Source organism: Chaetura pelagica, unplaced genomic scaffold (assembly GCF_000747805.2).
Source record: "Chaetura pelagica isolate M959 unplaced genomic scaffold, ChaPel_1.0 scaffold364, whole genome shotgun sequence".
In the NCBI taxonomy this organism is placed as follows: domain Eukaryota; kingdom Metazoa; phylum Chordata; class Aves; order Apodiformes; family Apodidae; genus Chaetura; species Chaetura pelagica.
Window position 1 is genome coordinate 3,977,134 of NW_009953089.1, and position 16,282 is coordinate 3,993,415.

Here is a 16,282-nt window from a genome sequence, read left to right on the forward strand (position 1 = left end):
TAAATCCATACATATTATGAATATGTTACTAAAAATAGCAAGAACACTGAAATGTTGCTTCTCCTGTGCTGATGCGTACCTGCCCTCAGTAAAAGCTACTTGGAGAGTTGGCTGCTTCTTTCTACCACTACCCTTTTGCCATTCAGAGTTCCATGGGTAATGCAGTCCTTACATGTCTTGATGCAGAGCCACTGTCAGTTTAGTGGTAGCCTAATTCAGCAGGTTTCAGAACCAGAGTGCTGGTCTACAGGAAGTCCAAACCAAGTACATGAAAAGCAGGTTTGTTAGCAAAGGGCAGGAGGAACCCAACAGTAGTTACTTGGTCTGTCTCATAAAAATGCAATCTGTACTGAGAACCAGCTCCTCTCATGTCTTTATTTTATACCACTTTGTCAAGGGTACTGCTATATCCACTCACTCTAATGATTTGCATAACTTAGTCTGCTCTTTGGAAGACTTTTATCTCCTCATAAAAGATGGAGCTAACACACAAGCTACTGAAGTCAGCTTTAAAAAGGTAAACTCTGTGCTGTGTCTTTGAGTCCACCATGTTCCTTGCACTGATGGATGGGAATCCTTTCACCTTGTTGCTGCTGGTAAACAAAGAAAATTCCGCCAATACCGGTGCCAAAATTAAGAACTTGGATTCAAAATGTAGAATAGAACAACACACTTTCACTTCTCAGTATGTTTGAACAGCTTTGAGAAACTCTACTGTCCTCTAGAGTCATGATTCTGAGTGGAATTTTCAATAAAGGTGGTAAGAAAGGCTGACCAGGTCCTGTGGCAACACCTCTGTGCTGGCCAGCTGAGCTGTGGCCTTTTCTTCGTGCCTTCATTTGCAGCATTGACAGCTGGTGTAATTTTTCTGTGCTTTAGGAGAAAAGTTGCAGGTCTAAGTAATGAAGTGAATCATCTGACACAGGGACACAAATACACTTTGCCAACCACAGCTTAGCAGTTTTACTGATTTGGGGTTTTTTGTGTGTGTGTTCCCCTCTTCCAGATTGAGCAAGAGAGGATTGACAAAATCTGGCCAAAGCTTCGAGTGCTCGCCCGCTCATCGCCCACCGACAAGCACACCTTGGTGAAAGGTACAGGCAGACTACCCTGTGTGTGTGATTGATGCCAGAGTTACTGCATTGGGATCAGCACATCATCTGCATTGTAAAAATATTACTGTTGCAAATATATCTGAGTTGTTACCTTTAATTGCATGTCTATCTGTAAGGCAGGGGAGTTTTCTCAGTCACCAGGTTTCTCGTGTTTGTGTTCTACCTGAGCCTTCAAATGGACAACAATGGGGAACTAGTTGGCAAGAATGACTGAGATACTAATAAGATGCCTGGCACGTAGGTGTAGGCAATCTCATGTTTGCCTTGTGAGTTTTAGTTGGGCCAGAATGAAGCTTTAGCTAGGAAAGGAAAATGTGTGTTTACTGGTCAGAAAGAAAATATTTTTGAGAAATAGGTGGCTCTTCACATAAACAAGAGGGACCATAGATTCCATAGTCTTTGCCTATGCTTCTTTATGAGGAAAACAAGAACAAGGTCATTTGGAGTAAATCAAGTCACTGAAGTGCATCTGTTCTCCCACAGTGATTTTTAAAGAGTATTCCAAGCTAAAAAACTTTCCATGTTACAGTAGCAGTTATTGGGGATCATGTAACAAGGAACCTGCCCCCTTTAGCATTCCACGAATGGAGAGAGGTATTTTAAGCCAGTCCTGTTTCCCTGTAGGCTCACTAATTGTGTGATTTGCATTGGCTTCCTTTAGGTTTCTGGCTGTATTTTCAGAGTCTGGTTTTGTCCTATAAAAACTGCACCATAAAGTGACATCCTCTTACTACACTGCAGATGGAATGCTCTATAAGAGGGATTTGGTTTCAGTTTTCTTCATAAAGCCTTTTTCATATCTGCAACTCACACTTCCTGATGACTTGAAATGTTTCTCTGTTGACTTTGAAGCTCACTCTTAAAAGACAGATAAGATGGAGGCCAGAACAGGTGGAAGCCCTATTGGCACATGGCTGAGTTTTCTGGCGTCCTGATGAAGAAAGAACTGGATTATTTTGTTAAGGCCCTAGAATGTCTGGAGAGACTCCTCTTGGTGATTGTTGGAGGAGCTAAAGTTCAGGATAGAATCCAGGTGGTCAGTGACATTTTTTCAGGTGACTGGCTACTTAAATAATAGTTCACATTTTGTTAGGAAATACCCATGTCAGGGACAATGGGGGTGCAAGGAAGAAAAACTTTTTTACCATTATGAATTAGAAGAATACTTTTAAAATACTGCATATTTCATCTCTATGTCATCCTTTTCTAATGTATGTTGTCCATAATATAGTATTACATATGTATGATTTATAAAAAATATACATATTTTGGGGGGTGTGTGCTCAAAAAGATTTCACCCATATGTGTTCATAATTGAAAAGCTTTGGGGACCATTGGTTTGGAAAACATAATAATTAGCTCCAGAGATCAGTATCATAACAGCCCAAAGTTAGCTGAGGTCTCCTCACCTTCCTAGTGCATGTAAAATACTGTCTTACAGCTTGTAGGGATCCTGACTTGTACAGCCTAATAGTTTATTGTTTCAAAAACACACAACAATTTGTGTTTCATTAAGTGGATTAAATAAGTCTCTTGGGAGTACCCATTTGAATCATTCAAGATTTCCCCTTCAGAGAAAAATGAAACCTTTGCCAGAGAAAATGAAATCAGTAAAGAGCTGAAGAAAAATAAGCAACAAATTATTAAATGTTTTATAGCATATGCACTTTGCCAATCCAAAAGATATTTACTACTACTGAATGCCTTACGTAACTAATACAATTTATGTTTTAAAGATATGACAAGGTCAAATGATAGAGCAACTAAGTATCTAATGAAGTTCAACAACAAGTCTGTGGAAAATCATGATGGAATTTTTTGGCTGATAATACTCCAAGGGCCATTAAAAGTTACAAGAAACTATTTAAATGTTCACTAGTTTTGGGCCTGTTGTTAAAATGTTATGTTTTTCTCAGACACTTGAGGGATCAAGAGGATTTTCTCTTCTTTGATGTATTCTATCTGCTCTAGGGTAAAAACACACATCACAAAATAAACTTTTTTTATATTTCATTTTTAATGACATACAGCTGCTGGAGGGAATATTTTTTCTCCTTAACGTAGCACAATCCCACCCAGCAAAAGGAATCACTTTTATTTTGCTTTTTTTGGTTTTATTACTGCTAAGAGACTAGAGAAAGACATGGTTCAACATCTTGGGCTGGGCAGACAGCTTCTCTCAAATATTCATGGCTTTGAAATAGAGGTGGATTGAAGAAAAAACAAGTCTAAATGGTTTATCATCCCAACCTGTTTCAGTGAAACAAAAATGTCAGGTATCTCAATCCAACTGAAATGCAATTTGTTATGGATTTTCTTACATCAATTGGTATTATTTAATATTTTTTACCTGATTTCAAAATATAAGAAGGAAAAATGCTATCATTTACACTGAGGTGCCCTTATAATACTATGCTGAAATACTGTCATATTGTTTTTTAAAATACTGTGGGAAGGGTTGAAGGGCAGGTTGGATGGGGCTTGGAGTAACCTGGTCTGGTGGGAGGTGTCCCTGCCCATGCAGGAACTAGATGATCTTTAAGGTCCCTTCCAACTCTAACCATTCTATGATTCTATAAGCAACTGTTCAGTACTTCTTATCAAAAGGTATAGAGAAAATCAAATAAATATTCAGGTTACCAGTTAAAGAAACTGTGCTATCCAGTATGTTTGAATTAGACTGGCATTCTTTTCCTGTGATATTAAAAGCAACTGTTCTCATGTAAGGCTGATTTATTAAAAAGCAGAAAGGGAACTCTAAATAATTAATATTTGTAATAATTACTCTTAATTAATAAATTGTTTCAAATATTATTGCATGAAGTGGTATTACACTCATGACCTCAGTAATGTGGACATGCCATGAGACTTGGTAGAATAATAAAAATAGAGAAAAGCTTATTAATTGAAATTCTGAAATTAAGTATCAGCATGTTGCAAATTGCAAGTGGTTTTGATATCCATGTGAGAGAAGTGTTTAATATTTTAATTCAAATTAGTATGAAGAAATATTCAGAAAGTTGTCCTGTCCCACAGTGTAAAAAGTCAGCTCCAGCCAAGCCTTCCCTATAGCAATAGTTTAAAGGAAGCAGGAGGTATATATTGCATTTGAATCCTAAGTTTTATCCTGTGTAAATACCAGTTAGGTTTCTCTAGTCTCTGTTAAGAGTAACTGTGGGAGGCACTGATGCCTTCAAGGTTCCCCTTTCATATTTCAGTCCTATAAAGTACATTGGTGGTACCTCCCTAGTACAGAAATCTGTGCATTTTCCATGTTCTTCTCTGCCATCCTCAGGCCATCATAGCCTGAACTTCTGGAGCACTATTCACTTAACAATTACCAGTGCTGCTGGAATCTTTTATATAATACTTCTACATTAACCTTTAAAGCTCTATTGCTGCACATACTAACTGAAGTGAATTTAAATTTTCTCTTTCGGACAGACTAAATTCTTGTTAAATTAAAGGGAGTTTCCAAAAGTTTGGAAGTATTGAAAACTAATCTGTGCAGAATATTTATTACTGCATCTGTGTTTAGCTTGTCAAAAAACATAAAAGCATGTAAGCATGTGGGATGCCTAAGAACAAAGCTTTATTTACTGACAGAGTAACACCTGAACTGGTGCCCATCTTTTAAGTGCTCTACTGTAGCCAAGATTTTTCTGTTGGACTGTTTTGAATTAATCAGTTGAGACAGAAAGAAATACCCAAACAAGGATTTATTTTCTCCCAGAGCCGATGGATTTGTACTCTTAAGGGTGACAATGCAAGTAAGCATTGCTTAAAAAAGCAGCATTTATTCTGCAGTAATGGAGAACCTGAGGCTGCATTTGATGTCTTTGATCTGAGCCATGGGCACAGATAGCTCCTTGTCAACGAAAAGGAAGACACACTGTTGGTTAATATTCTTTATATTATTATCCTGAGTGGATCTGATCTAATGCTTCCTTTAATGTTAGATGGGAGGAAGGTGGGAGATACAGGATAATTTTCATTTTCATCTGTGTGTGCAGTGCTGGTGCCTTTTATAACCAGCTTGTGCATCTAGTGCCCCTCTCGACAGCTGTATTTTGTTGTAAATATCATCTTCTCCCTCATCAGAAACAAACTGCTTGGGCTGAAACAGGTAGGCCTTATGAAAGCTACATGAATGCTTCTGAAATTCCTGCAGCATCAGCAGAATCTGTGTGTGGAACACACTAATGTTATGCTCCAGGTGTATCCCTGTGGCTGTTGAATAAAATTCTCTTTGACAGAGCAAACTTGTGGCTGAACAGCTTCAGACGAAGGAGCAAACCAATGAAACAGCTAAGACTGATTTGGGAGGAAGCTTAGCTGAGTTTTAGTAATTCCCCTGCCACACCTTGCAGACCTGTGCTTATTGAAGTGCTGCAATTGAGCATTTAACTGGAGTAAAGCACCTAATTCTGAAGAGATGTCCTGGCTGTTAGACGTGAATACTGAAAGGTCTTTTTAGCTGTTCTGAGTGGAAAGGCCAGTGGATGTTAAAGAACTGGGCATTCTCTTTATTGGCAGCCTGTCAGGTCATGCCTTGTTTTCCTTTCTCACTCCTCACTGAAGCAGTTGCTGTCCACAGCTCAGGAATGCAGAGGGAGAACCCTTCCTGGGCATCCCACTTCTCACGGGTCTCCTGACACTCTTTGTAACATCTGTACTTACTGTGTTACTCGGTACTGAAGAAAATTCTTGAGGTGAAACCTTACCACAGCTATTATCAGAATGATATTAGAGAAATAATAAACGAAGTGTGGTTAGGAAGGAGGCAAGTGCTGGAAAGAAGGCAAGCAGTCAGAAGTGCAAGGAAAGGGAGAGGAGGCACAGATGAGACAGAACATGCAGAATTCAGGGAGCATAAGGATAGCTCTGATAAATCTTCTGAATCCCAAATAATCACCACTGCTCCATTTTAGAAATTTGACATAGAAGTGTAAGTTCTGCAAAGACCTTCTCTCTTCCTCTGAACGGCTCTGAAATGCATGCCCATACTATTGTGCCATGCACTGGCATTTCTGCTGGCACTAGCAGTGGTCACTGTGATGAAAGTGTGTGGCTGAGGGGCTGATGGGAACCAAGATCATTCTACCTCTATTTTTCCTTGACTGCTGATTATGCAGTTAGAGAGTGGTTACAGTTCTGTGCTCTGAAGGATGCTGGGCTTATCCCAGCTGCACAGTTTGCTTTTAGGGATTAAAATTACTTGTGAACAGCCACAAAACCTTGTAAATAATTTAGCTGCATCCAGCAATAGGCTGATGCAGGGCAGTTGGTAGGACTCATTGACATTAGAGCACTATTTCTATCTATTAGGAGATAATTTGTTAGAGCTTCTTCAACTTGATTAGGGTTGTGCTCCCATTTGGAACCCAGTGGTGAGAGGATGCTATCTACCTGTTTGGAGCAGCTGATGCCATGATGTGTCAGAGATTTTAATGATTTTTATTTATTTATTTATTTATTTTTTCAGAAGCTCAAGCTATTAATTTAACATCAAGGGATGTGTTAATAACAAGAAGGGAAGCCCAAGATAAATGCTTTTAACAGTAATGGCAGATGATGTTCCTGTTTATTTAGTAATATCAAAGGCAAATCACCCCAACAAATTGAAAGCTCTAATTATAAGATGTTATCAGAATAATGTGCCATTTATCTGAGTTCATACTGCCCAGGGAAAGTGAATAGGGGTGTTTTTTCTGGTTTTTGAAAGACTGAAAAGTACAGGACACTAAGTGCTTTCATGCAATCTTCTGGATGCCTGATAAGCCTGAACCTTGCCAAGAGGCAGCTATTGCTCTGTAATCTGCAATTTCCTATTTCTGGTTAGTTATCTGATATGTGAGTTATTTTTTTTTCCGGAGTAGAATGAAAGCTTTTCACACTGGGTGGTTTTGATAATTGTTTTTAGTGGTTATGACTTTGTGCAAAATGTGTTAGCAAAAGGAATTTTGTCATTTTTCCTCCCAAAGTTATTACCCAACAATTCTGTATTCTGGACTCATATTCAAATGGACTATGACATGAAAATACAAACAGGAGTGGTGAATGATCCCCATCCTATTAAAAAACAAGGCTGCTTCTGTAACCTTAGAAAAACTCTTGATTCTTTTCCTTACTTTCTCCATGTGCATAAATAGAAAATAACTTCCCTGCAGGCTACTTGTGTGAAACCTGATTCACTGAGTGATAAGTGCTTTCTTTTCTCCAGCAGTCTCAAAATGAAACTAGAAATTATTTTATTCTATTTATTAAACTGTTTCACTCCAGAATGTAAATAATTATACCTTCTTACACATTGTTTGGCAGAATTGAACATGTCTATTAAAATGCTAATTTGGTTTCAGCTAAATAAAATTAATCAATGGCATTTGTTATCTTTAGGTTAAACTGATTACCAGGAGGGATCCCAGTAAATCAGATATTACAGTTCAGTCCCACTTTAGGGGAGTTTCAAGCATGAACTCAAGTCAAATCCTTTCCATTGATGTTTAATCAGAGAGCTGGGCTGAAACGGGTTTACTTTTGACACATAATTTTAAATGGTAGAAATCTTCCTAAAGAACATAATAAGCTGATCTCATTTTCTTTGAAGTCTGTGGAACTTTGTAGAGGTTTTGATGATGCAGGATCAGAACTTGCCATGTAAATTCTAGTAGTGGTGTCTCATAGTGAGTCTTATGTGATGACACTGCTTTCATCTCTGTTTTCCTTAAAAAACAACTCTATTAATCCTTGTGTGGTTATATGTAGTGTACATGACACAAACCCTGCTGTTTTTTATAGGGAAGTTTTATCTTGCTCATTAATTTATACATATATAATATGTATACCCACACATACTCTCTTTTTGCAGGTATTATTGACAGCACACAGGTGGAACAGAGGCAGGTCGTGGCTGTGACTGGTGATGGCACCAATGATGGACCAGCACTTAAAAAAGCTGATGTTGGCTTTGCAATGGTATCATCTTGAGCATATTTCTTGATCTTTGTGTCAATATAAATGTGCTGTAAGAGGGGTTTTTGTTCATTAAGTATTGAGGAAATTGCTTAGTTTTACTGACTCAGTGAAGCAGTGTATCAGAGAGGGTGAGTAGCATTGCTGCAGAATTCTTCTCATTACTGTGTTAGTTTCACTGGTATTGCCTATTCTGATGCATTTTTCAGTATTTTGTCTAAGGTAGCTATTGGCTCTGTGCAGAATCCTGTGCCAATACACAGACATGGACTCTGTTCTTCACAGCACCCACGTACAATTTTACTCTGGTAAAATCCAAAGATGTTGTCCCAATATACTCTGCCTCTGAAGACATTAATTCACTAGAGTATATACTCAGACACGTAATTCTAATTTTTGTTAGCAATTCTGTTTGTGTATATTAATAAAATACCATCAATGCTAAAAATAACTCAGAAGATTGCTAGTCATTCAGCTGATAATGTAAAACCCTAAAAAATATCATCACATGAATTCCAGTGCTCTCCATCAATTCCCTTTTCTATGTCCTTACTCACTTTCAAAACCAGGCCAAATCAGCTCTCTTCCTAGCAAATCTACAGTCCAGAGCATACTCAGCAGTCACTCTGCTGGGAAGTCTGTACAACTGTGGACTTGGAATGAGTATGAAGATTTGTATTCTAACTGTCTGTACTTTCCAGCAGGTAATTTCAACTGCTATTACTTTTCCCAGGGTATTGCTGGAACTGATGTTGCAAAGGAAGCCTCAGATATCATCCTTACAGATGACAACTTCAGCAGCATTGTGAAGGCTGTCATGTGGGGCAGGAATGTCTATGACAGTATCTCCAAGTTCCTGCAGTTCCAGCTCACTGTTAACATTGTGGCTGTGATTGTGGCTTTCACTGGAGCATGCATCACCCAGGTAAGTTTCAGTTCAGGTGTTGGTTAAAGTATGAGGCCAAATCCTACCACACTACATTTTTTACTTTTTTTTTTTAGTTATAATGGTGTACATTTGATTATTTCATTGTACAACAGAAAGTATTCTTTCTGAAGGAATTCTGAGCATCCAGAGTGTGTTAGGATCAAGCTGCTGAATGTTCAATAGCTGTTGACATAAGGAAGTGCACTAATCCATCTTCTGAAATAAACTGTTTGTAAGGAGCTGCTAATTTTTGTGCTGCCTCCATACAGATCCTTGGTTTTGTTTATGTATTATTGTCATGATTAAGTGTATGATGGCAGGACAGAAAATGACAGGGATTGGGAGAATGAAGAGTTTATGTGACTTTGCCTTTTCCTCTCAGTGTATTTCACTATTAAATATATATTTCTCGATGGATTATGGAATGGGATTATTATTTTCAGGAGAGCAGTACTGACACACAGAAGTAATCTCAGCAGGGGAGTTTTTTGACTGATACAATTATTTTGTTGCTCTCAGGCAATTCCTTTCAATTGCAAATGCAAATAACAAACCAATTAAATTATACAGTTGGACTTTAATCCCTCTTTCTCCCTCTACATTAACCCCTCATTGCAATTCTGGTGTACATGCAACAATGTCTAGATCTTTAACAAAAAGCACATGTGAAAATAAACCTCTTTTTATAACCTTCAACTTACTACTTTTGATTAATGACATTGTTTCCTTTTTCTAGAAAGAAAACAGGGTGTCTTTGGTACAGCCTGAGATTTTCATCCTTTATTAGAAAATAGCAAAAACATGTAGGTTTTAGTGCTGTCAGTCCCTAAAATAATGTATATTTCAGATGCTGCAGACAGGTGCTGTTACACAATGCCCCCTTGGATTGAGACACACTGTGGGAAAGCTGATGCTTCCCTCTCTTGTGCATCATACAGATGCACATACCTGTTTCAGCAGGTAGATTTCACCTCATGCACACCTGAGCAAAACAATGAATAAGTCATTAGTTCTACTCCAGGGTAAACTTACATTGTAATAATGGAATTGATACTTGAAACCAGAAACCCAGGTACCTTTACAAAGCCATGAGGTCAAACTTATTCTAAGCCTTGAGTGACATTTAGAGGCCTTTTTTGTGCTGCATATGAGCCTGCAAGCTCCCAGCCAACAGCTGAGGAGCTGCCTTCATTCAGCTCCTCTGAGCTAAGGGCTTGTACTGGGGTGGCATCCTCAGAGACATCAGAAATGGCTGGTTTTGAAGCAAGTGGCAGTGACCTTAACAAATGAAATAACTATTTTATTCCATACAAAGGAAGCACTGAAACTTCAATTCACATGTTTTCTGAGAATTAAAGTTGTGAGCTGCAAAGTGCTAGATTCCTCCCACACTGCCCCCAGGGCTGGGTGGTGCTTTGTTGTCACAGCTGAGCCTGTGCTATGGGACAAAATTACTGATGTTGGATTAGAAATTGGATACTTTTTCCTTTTCCCCTGGGAAAGGTTTCCAAGCCTGCTGAGAAAATGTGTAGCTGTAAAATGATTGTTGCCAGTAAGAGAAGGTTATGTCGCTAAGGACTGAAAGTCTGGCAGGTCAGTCCTCCTGGATTATTATCAGTGGTACAAAACTGGATAGAAAAAAATGGTGACAGCAATGAGGTATGATTCCCAGCATTGGAACCAAGGCAAGTGCTGCCTTTCAGGACCTTTTTAATTGATATTCCTGCATTGCCTACTAACATTTATTGAAGGTGAGTGTGGTTAGTGTCCAGCAATTTTAATTTGCTTTGTAAAAGCAAGAAGGGAAATATATTCTATTTGTTATTGAAGGAATTTCTATTTTATTCTTGAAGAGGTTAAATATTACTGAAACAGTGCAAAAGGGTATTTTAAACCAAGCCTAAATACATGTGTAGTGGTCAGTGCAAGCACATCCCTCTGACTTATTTCAGAGCTTTCTTTATCCTTTGGATCATTCCATTGGCTTCTAGAAGGATTTGGATCAGGCCAAGTGTGTTTGCATTGCCTCAGCAGTCTGTAAGACCATCCCTGAGCCTGCCAAGTCTGTTGTCCCTGTTTACAGGTTTTAATGTACACTTCCTAGGATTCCCACCTTTCTGCCCAATAGATTCTTATGCAGTTCCTTAATTTGGCAGTAAAAATACAAATCCAAAGGAAGAGATCTGAAAGGAGCTGCAACTGGAAATGTAGGAAAAAGGCAGCAGTTATTTCCAGTTCAGTTTTGTTGACACTCAGTGGCCTGACTGCTGATGCTCTCAAGTAGCTCTCAGTTCTGCCTCATTGAACACTCTTGTGTTATGACTGAACATCATTAAGGCTTTGACTCCAAGCCTGTAAGCCAGTGGAAGGGCATTATGTTTGTTTGGCTGGGAAGCTTTACTAAAATTACTCTTGAGAACATACTGTACCCTCTGGTTGCTACGAAAATAGCTCTAGCACAAAATGCAGGGCTAGACTAAAAAAATCTTGCATACAACAGGCTAGATGCACACATGTAAAACCCCAAAACTGTGCACAAGTCTTAAATTACAATTTTGACTGAAGCATTTAAGTTCTTAAAGAAATGAAGCTAAAATCCATAGTTTCCAAAAGGCAGCACAGCTTTCTGTGACCTTCAAAATGAATACAAAGAAGGTCCACATAGGACTGAATTGTACTTGGCTTTTAGGTAGTCAGTTTGGCTTTCATTGACACGCAGAGTATCAGTTTAGCCCACAGTTAATATTCAGGTTAGTGATTGTTTCACAGACTGCCCTTTTGCTGAGGTTTCATCAAATCTAGAATGAGAAAAAAATTATATCTAGGTAGTAACATTTACTTCACACTTCTTAATATCACCTCTCAAAAAATCTGTTCTGCCATTCAGAGCCAGCAATACTGGGACCCTTTGAGTATGAAGCTTCTTTACACTTACCTACCCTTCTTGGTGTTTCTACTGTTTGTGCTTAAAGGAGCTACAAAGATAGTAAAATCTTTATTTTGGCTAATTTAACACTTGGCTTGTGCTTTGCAACTGAAGAGACTTATTTTTGTTTTACCTCAAATCCACAGGTGCACCAGTGTATGTGTAAATATGTTTGTGCTCATATCACTGCTGGACTCCTAGTGAAACCACAGCAGCTCTATATTAATGAGAGGATCTGACTGTGGGAGTACAATTGGGAGTGAAACTAGATCTCCAAGGAGCACCTAGAGAGTTCTTTGCCAAGTAGGAGCTGATTTGTTTGGCCCAGAGAATCTTATGAGTGCCATGGAGAGGTTTATGAAAAATAGGAACCTATGACCACTAGTGGTCATTTCAAGAATCTGCTACTTTTTTTCTCAAATACAGAAATAAAATCAGTGTCCCTGTCAATTCCATTTCAGGGAAGTACTGATTACCTTAATTCTGTTAATTTTAAGCAAATATTTAATTAATTGTCTACCCAATGATCGCCTCAGGAAGATGCTGCTATTAGAGAGAATAATTATCACAGCTACTGTTTCTGCTTTGTCCTGGTTTGCGGTTTAAATAGAGGGGTAACTACATGTATAAAGTGTGTGTGTGACCCTGCATGCTACTCCAGTGTTAAACAGGGAGTGTTACTCTGGTGTACTCCAGTGTTAAACAGGAGTAGCAGTGGGCTATTAGAGACGTTATTATGCAGACTAAACAGGACCAATGTAAATGGTCTTTTGCTGTTCTCTGTTCCGAGTCCCAGCACAAAGTCATGTTGAGGGGACAAAAATCATATTCTAAACAGCATGGGAATGGCAAGTACAGTGTCACCTGGTGATAAGCTTGGTGTGACTGCTGCTGAAACTGAGCTGGCCCTCATGGGCACCTAACTTCTTAAAAGGTGTGTGTGACCCTGCATGCTACTCCAGTGTTAAACAGGGAGTGTTACTCTGGTGTACTCCAGTGTTAAACAGGAGTAGCAGTGGGCTATTAGAGACGTTATTATGCAGACTAAACAGGACCAATGTAAATGGTCTTTTGCTGTTCTCTGTTCCGAGTCCCAGCACAAAGTCATGTTGAGGTGACAAAAATCATATTCTAAGCAGCATGGGAATGGCAAGTACAGTGTCACCTGGTGATAAGCTTGGTGTGACTGCTGCTGAAACTGAGCTGGCCCTCATGGGCACCTAACTTCCACTGTGGCCTGTTTCAGTTCCCAGCAGCTCGATGTGTAAGACAAGAGTTCCGAATTTTCAACTGCTAATGAACTTCTGTGACTCTATACTTATGTGAAACACCCCGAGGTCTAGGTTGTACAAGCCAACAGAGCTTCAAGAAGTCTCTAAAAGCTGAAAACAGACCACTCAATCTGTGGCTGCACAGGTGCTCTTGTTTTGTGTCCAGGGTGTGCAGAGCACCCCCAGGGAGGTCACAACTCTTGTTTCTGCTAGTCCCAGGTCAGTGCAGTTTGGGTGGCACAGTGCAGCTGAGCTGTATTAATTCACCTTACCTTCCAGCTAAGCTAATTCATTTACCTCTTGTCTGCTCTCTTGTGTGCCCAGTGCACACTTTTAAAATGATCAGGGTGTGGTTATCTTGACCAGTTTGCACAGAATTGTCTTTATGTTTAGCAACCATTAGGTTGCTAAGTCTCAGGTTAAACCTGGATTTATGAGATATAAACTCTTATATTCTGGCTTCATTCTCTGAATAAAAGTTTTGCAAAACCCTCGAGTGACTCAGTGAGGGCTCTTCTTTGGAGCTCTGCCTACAATTACTGTGAATTTTGTACTTCAAATGAGTGATTGCTCCACATTTCTAGGTACCATATAGAGTTCTATATGTGCCTTACAAAGCCAGGAAGCTCGTCCTATTTCCTGTCCCTGGCATAATACACAGTACCAAGAAAATATCAGGTCATTATGTTTGGAGTTGCTAAAATAATTTGGGTATGTACAACATAAAGATTTTAAAATTCAGTTCAGTCAAATGAAAACAGTTTTTTACTGGAACTGTAAAGCTAGAAAGGTTCTACCTGTGCCAAATTCTGTCTGTGTCTCCAACTGTTGAGGCAATGTAACTATCCAAAAAAGGCTGCATTAAAGAAAGAGAGAGGCTGTTTTAACATTTTGGATTATGATTATTTTTCTCATACTTTGAGAAAGACTTAGTTCTAGCAGGCATTGGGAACTGAAAGCAGTGACTCTATAGGACATTATGTTTGGAAAATTAAATGTTAATTAAAAAGCACTGTAGCAGTGAACTAGTGTATGAATCACTTATCGTTTTTAAAAATCTTGCTCAAAAAGTGAGGATGATCCATACTTACATGTATAAGGCAGTAATTTACAGGGTTATACTGTTTTACTGCAGAACTCTATTTGGCAAATTCTAAAATAATAGCATTGGCAAATTTGAAAAAGCTATAGTATAAAATCAAAGTATGTACTGTTTAGCTTTGTTTTGGGCAGGCTTAGAGGCAGGGAAATAAAATGGACATGCCACTTTCATACAATTAGTAGGCAGTGTGATCTAGCAGCAGAATCCAGGGCTGAGGGTTTTTTTGCATTAATATACATAATGTTAACCTACCAGAAATGCTTATATTCATGAATCCGTGCATGTGTTCTGTGACAATTGGGAGTAAAGAGGTGAAGGTGAAAATACCTTTTTTATTCCCTTACAGCTTGTCATCTAAATCAAAAGTAACAAGCTCCAAAATTTGTGAGGCTCTGCATGTCACAAAAGATTTGTAGTTTATTTCCAGCCGTTGGTGATTTGTACTTTTAAATGTTTCCAAGATGAAGTGTAACATCACTTGATTTAAGGGACATTTTCCTTTTACCTCTAGGCAAACGCTAACCTATTCCAAGGTCAAGTGGAAAGGAATTTGACAAATAAGCGGTGATTTTAGGTGGTTTGCAATTTGAACAGCTTTCATCCCCAAGGTTTTCAGAAAGTGAATTAAGAATTATTAGCTAGTCAGTTAGTGGCTAACATGGAGTGAAAAGAATGTTCAATTTGCATCCCACTTGCATAAGTGACTAAAATCTGTAATAGAAGACTAAGCTCCTTAGCTGATACGTATTTTCCTCAGTTTCCACCAACTAATCAGAAATCAGATATAGTTGCAGTGGAAATTTCATTCCACTGCCTTCCCAGACTAATGTGTATTTAATGTTTTGGCTTCAGCTTAGAATGAGCTTTCACACTTGACTGAACAGTGTAGCACTGCCAATAATAGATAATTATTAGAGGCACCATAGCCACCCAAGGTGATTGGCAGTGTGAAATGGTGAGAACATGCTGTTGCCAAAACTGATGGCTGCCAGTTACAGTTGTGTGATTTAGAGACTGAAAGGATCTGACTTTTCATTATGCTAGGAATATCTCAGACTCTGATAGACACCTGAATATTGGACTGTGGTTATTAAACATAACTGACAAATTCAGCTTTATTGACATAGAAGTCAGCGCATGAAGCAGAAAATGTGGGGTTTTTTTCCAGGAAAAACTTATTAACTAGACAGGTAAAACAGTAGAAAATATGTTTTCCTTTTTCTGTAGATACTGTGTCTGAATTCAGGGTCCCTGAGCCCTAGCAACAAACTTCTTTGAGTGCAAATGCACTCCTTGTTTGAGCCATTAGTATTAATAAAAATAAATGAGGTCTCAGTTTGGAAACAAGTTTGTCCTGATTGCTTTCAGTTTTACAGCCACCTCTAAAGACAAAGACTTTTCCTGTTTCTGCAGCTGCGTATCAAGGGAGTGAACTGAACTCTCCAGATAAGCCCAATTAATACAACCCATAACCAAGAGGTCCAGAATCTCCTAGGCCAATCTTCCTCCCTTCCCTGTGTTGCCAACCACTAAGATTCAGAGACAGTTGGCTGCTTTTCTCCATCCTTCTGGATAAGCCAAAAATGAGTATTTTTAATAAAAATTATCAAGGTTTGTCTAAATATAAGGGTGTTAAAAATATGTTTTCAAGAGGAAATAATATTTTATCTCAAGGGAGAGCTGAAATACAAACCAGATCCACAACGGCCAAAAACCACTTACCCTTGTTCTGCGTATGTCTTTGGCATACTGAATGGGTATGTGTTCTCATTATTCAATAATATTTAATTTGCAATGAACATTTAACCCTTTGAAGAAAAGGGCAGAGTTCATAAGGTGTTTTTAGTGGCTTTGACAAGGCTTATATGCTGTTCCATAAATGTCTTTGTCCCCCTGCTGCAGCACCGTGTAATGCATAAGAATAGCCCTCTGATATTCCACCTTTCACACTGTAAATAAAATCCCTTC

The 16,282-nt window shown here is 38.7% G+C and overlaps 1 protein-coding gene across 1 annotated transcript in view; it reads left to right on the top strand.

Moving 5' to 3' along the window:
* Window positions 1–16,282, top strand: part of LOC104388211 (plasma membrane calcium-transporting ATPase 2) — a 174,065-nt gene that overhangs the window by 131,662 nt on the left and 26,121 nt on the right. The window contains exons 15-17 of the mRNA XM_009997040.1: window positions 1,007–1,094; window positions 7,984–8,090; window positions 8,821–9,012. Coding sequence (XP_009995342.1) covers window positions 1,007–1,094; window positions 7,984–8,090; window positions 8,821–9,012 — 387 coding nt within the window. The remainder of the gene's footprint in view (window positions 1–1,006; window positions 1,095–7,983; window positions 8,091–8,820; window positions 9,013–16,282) is intronic.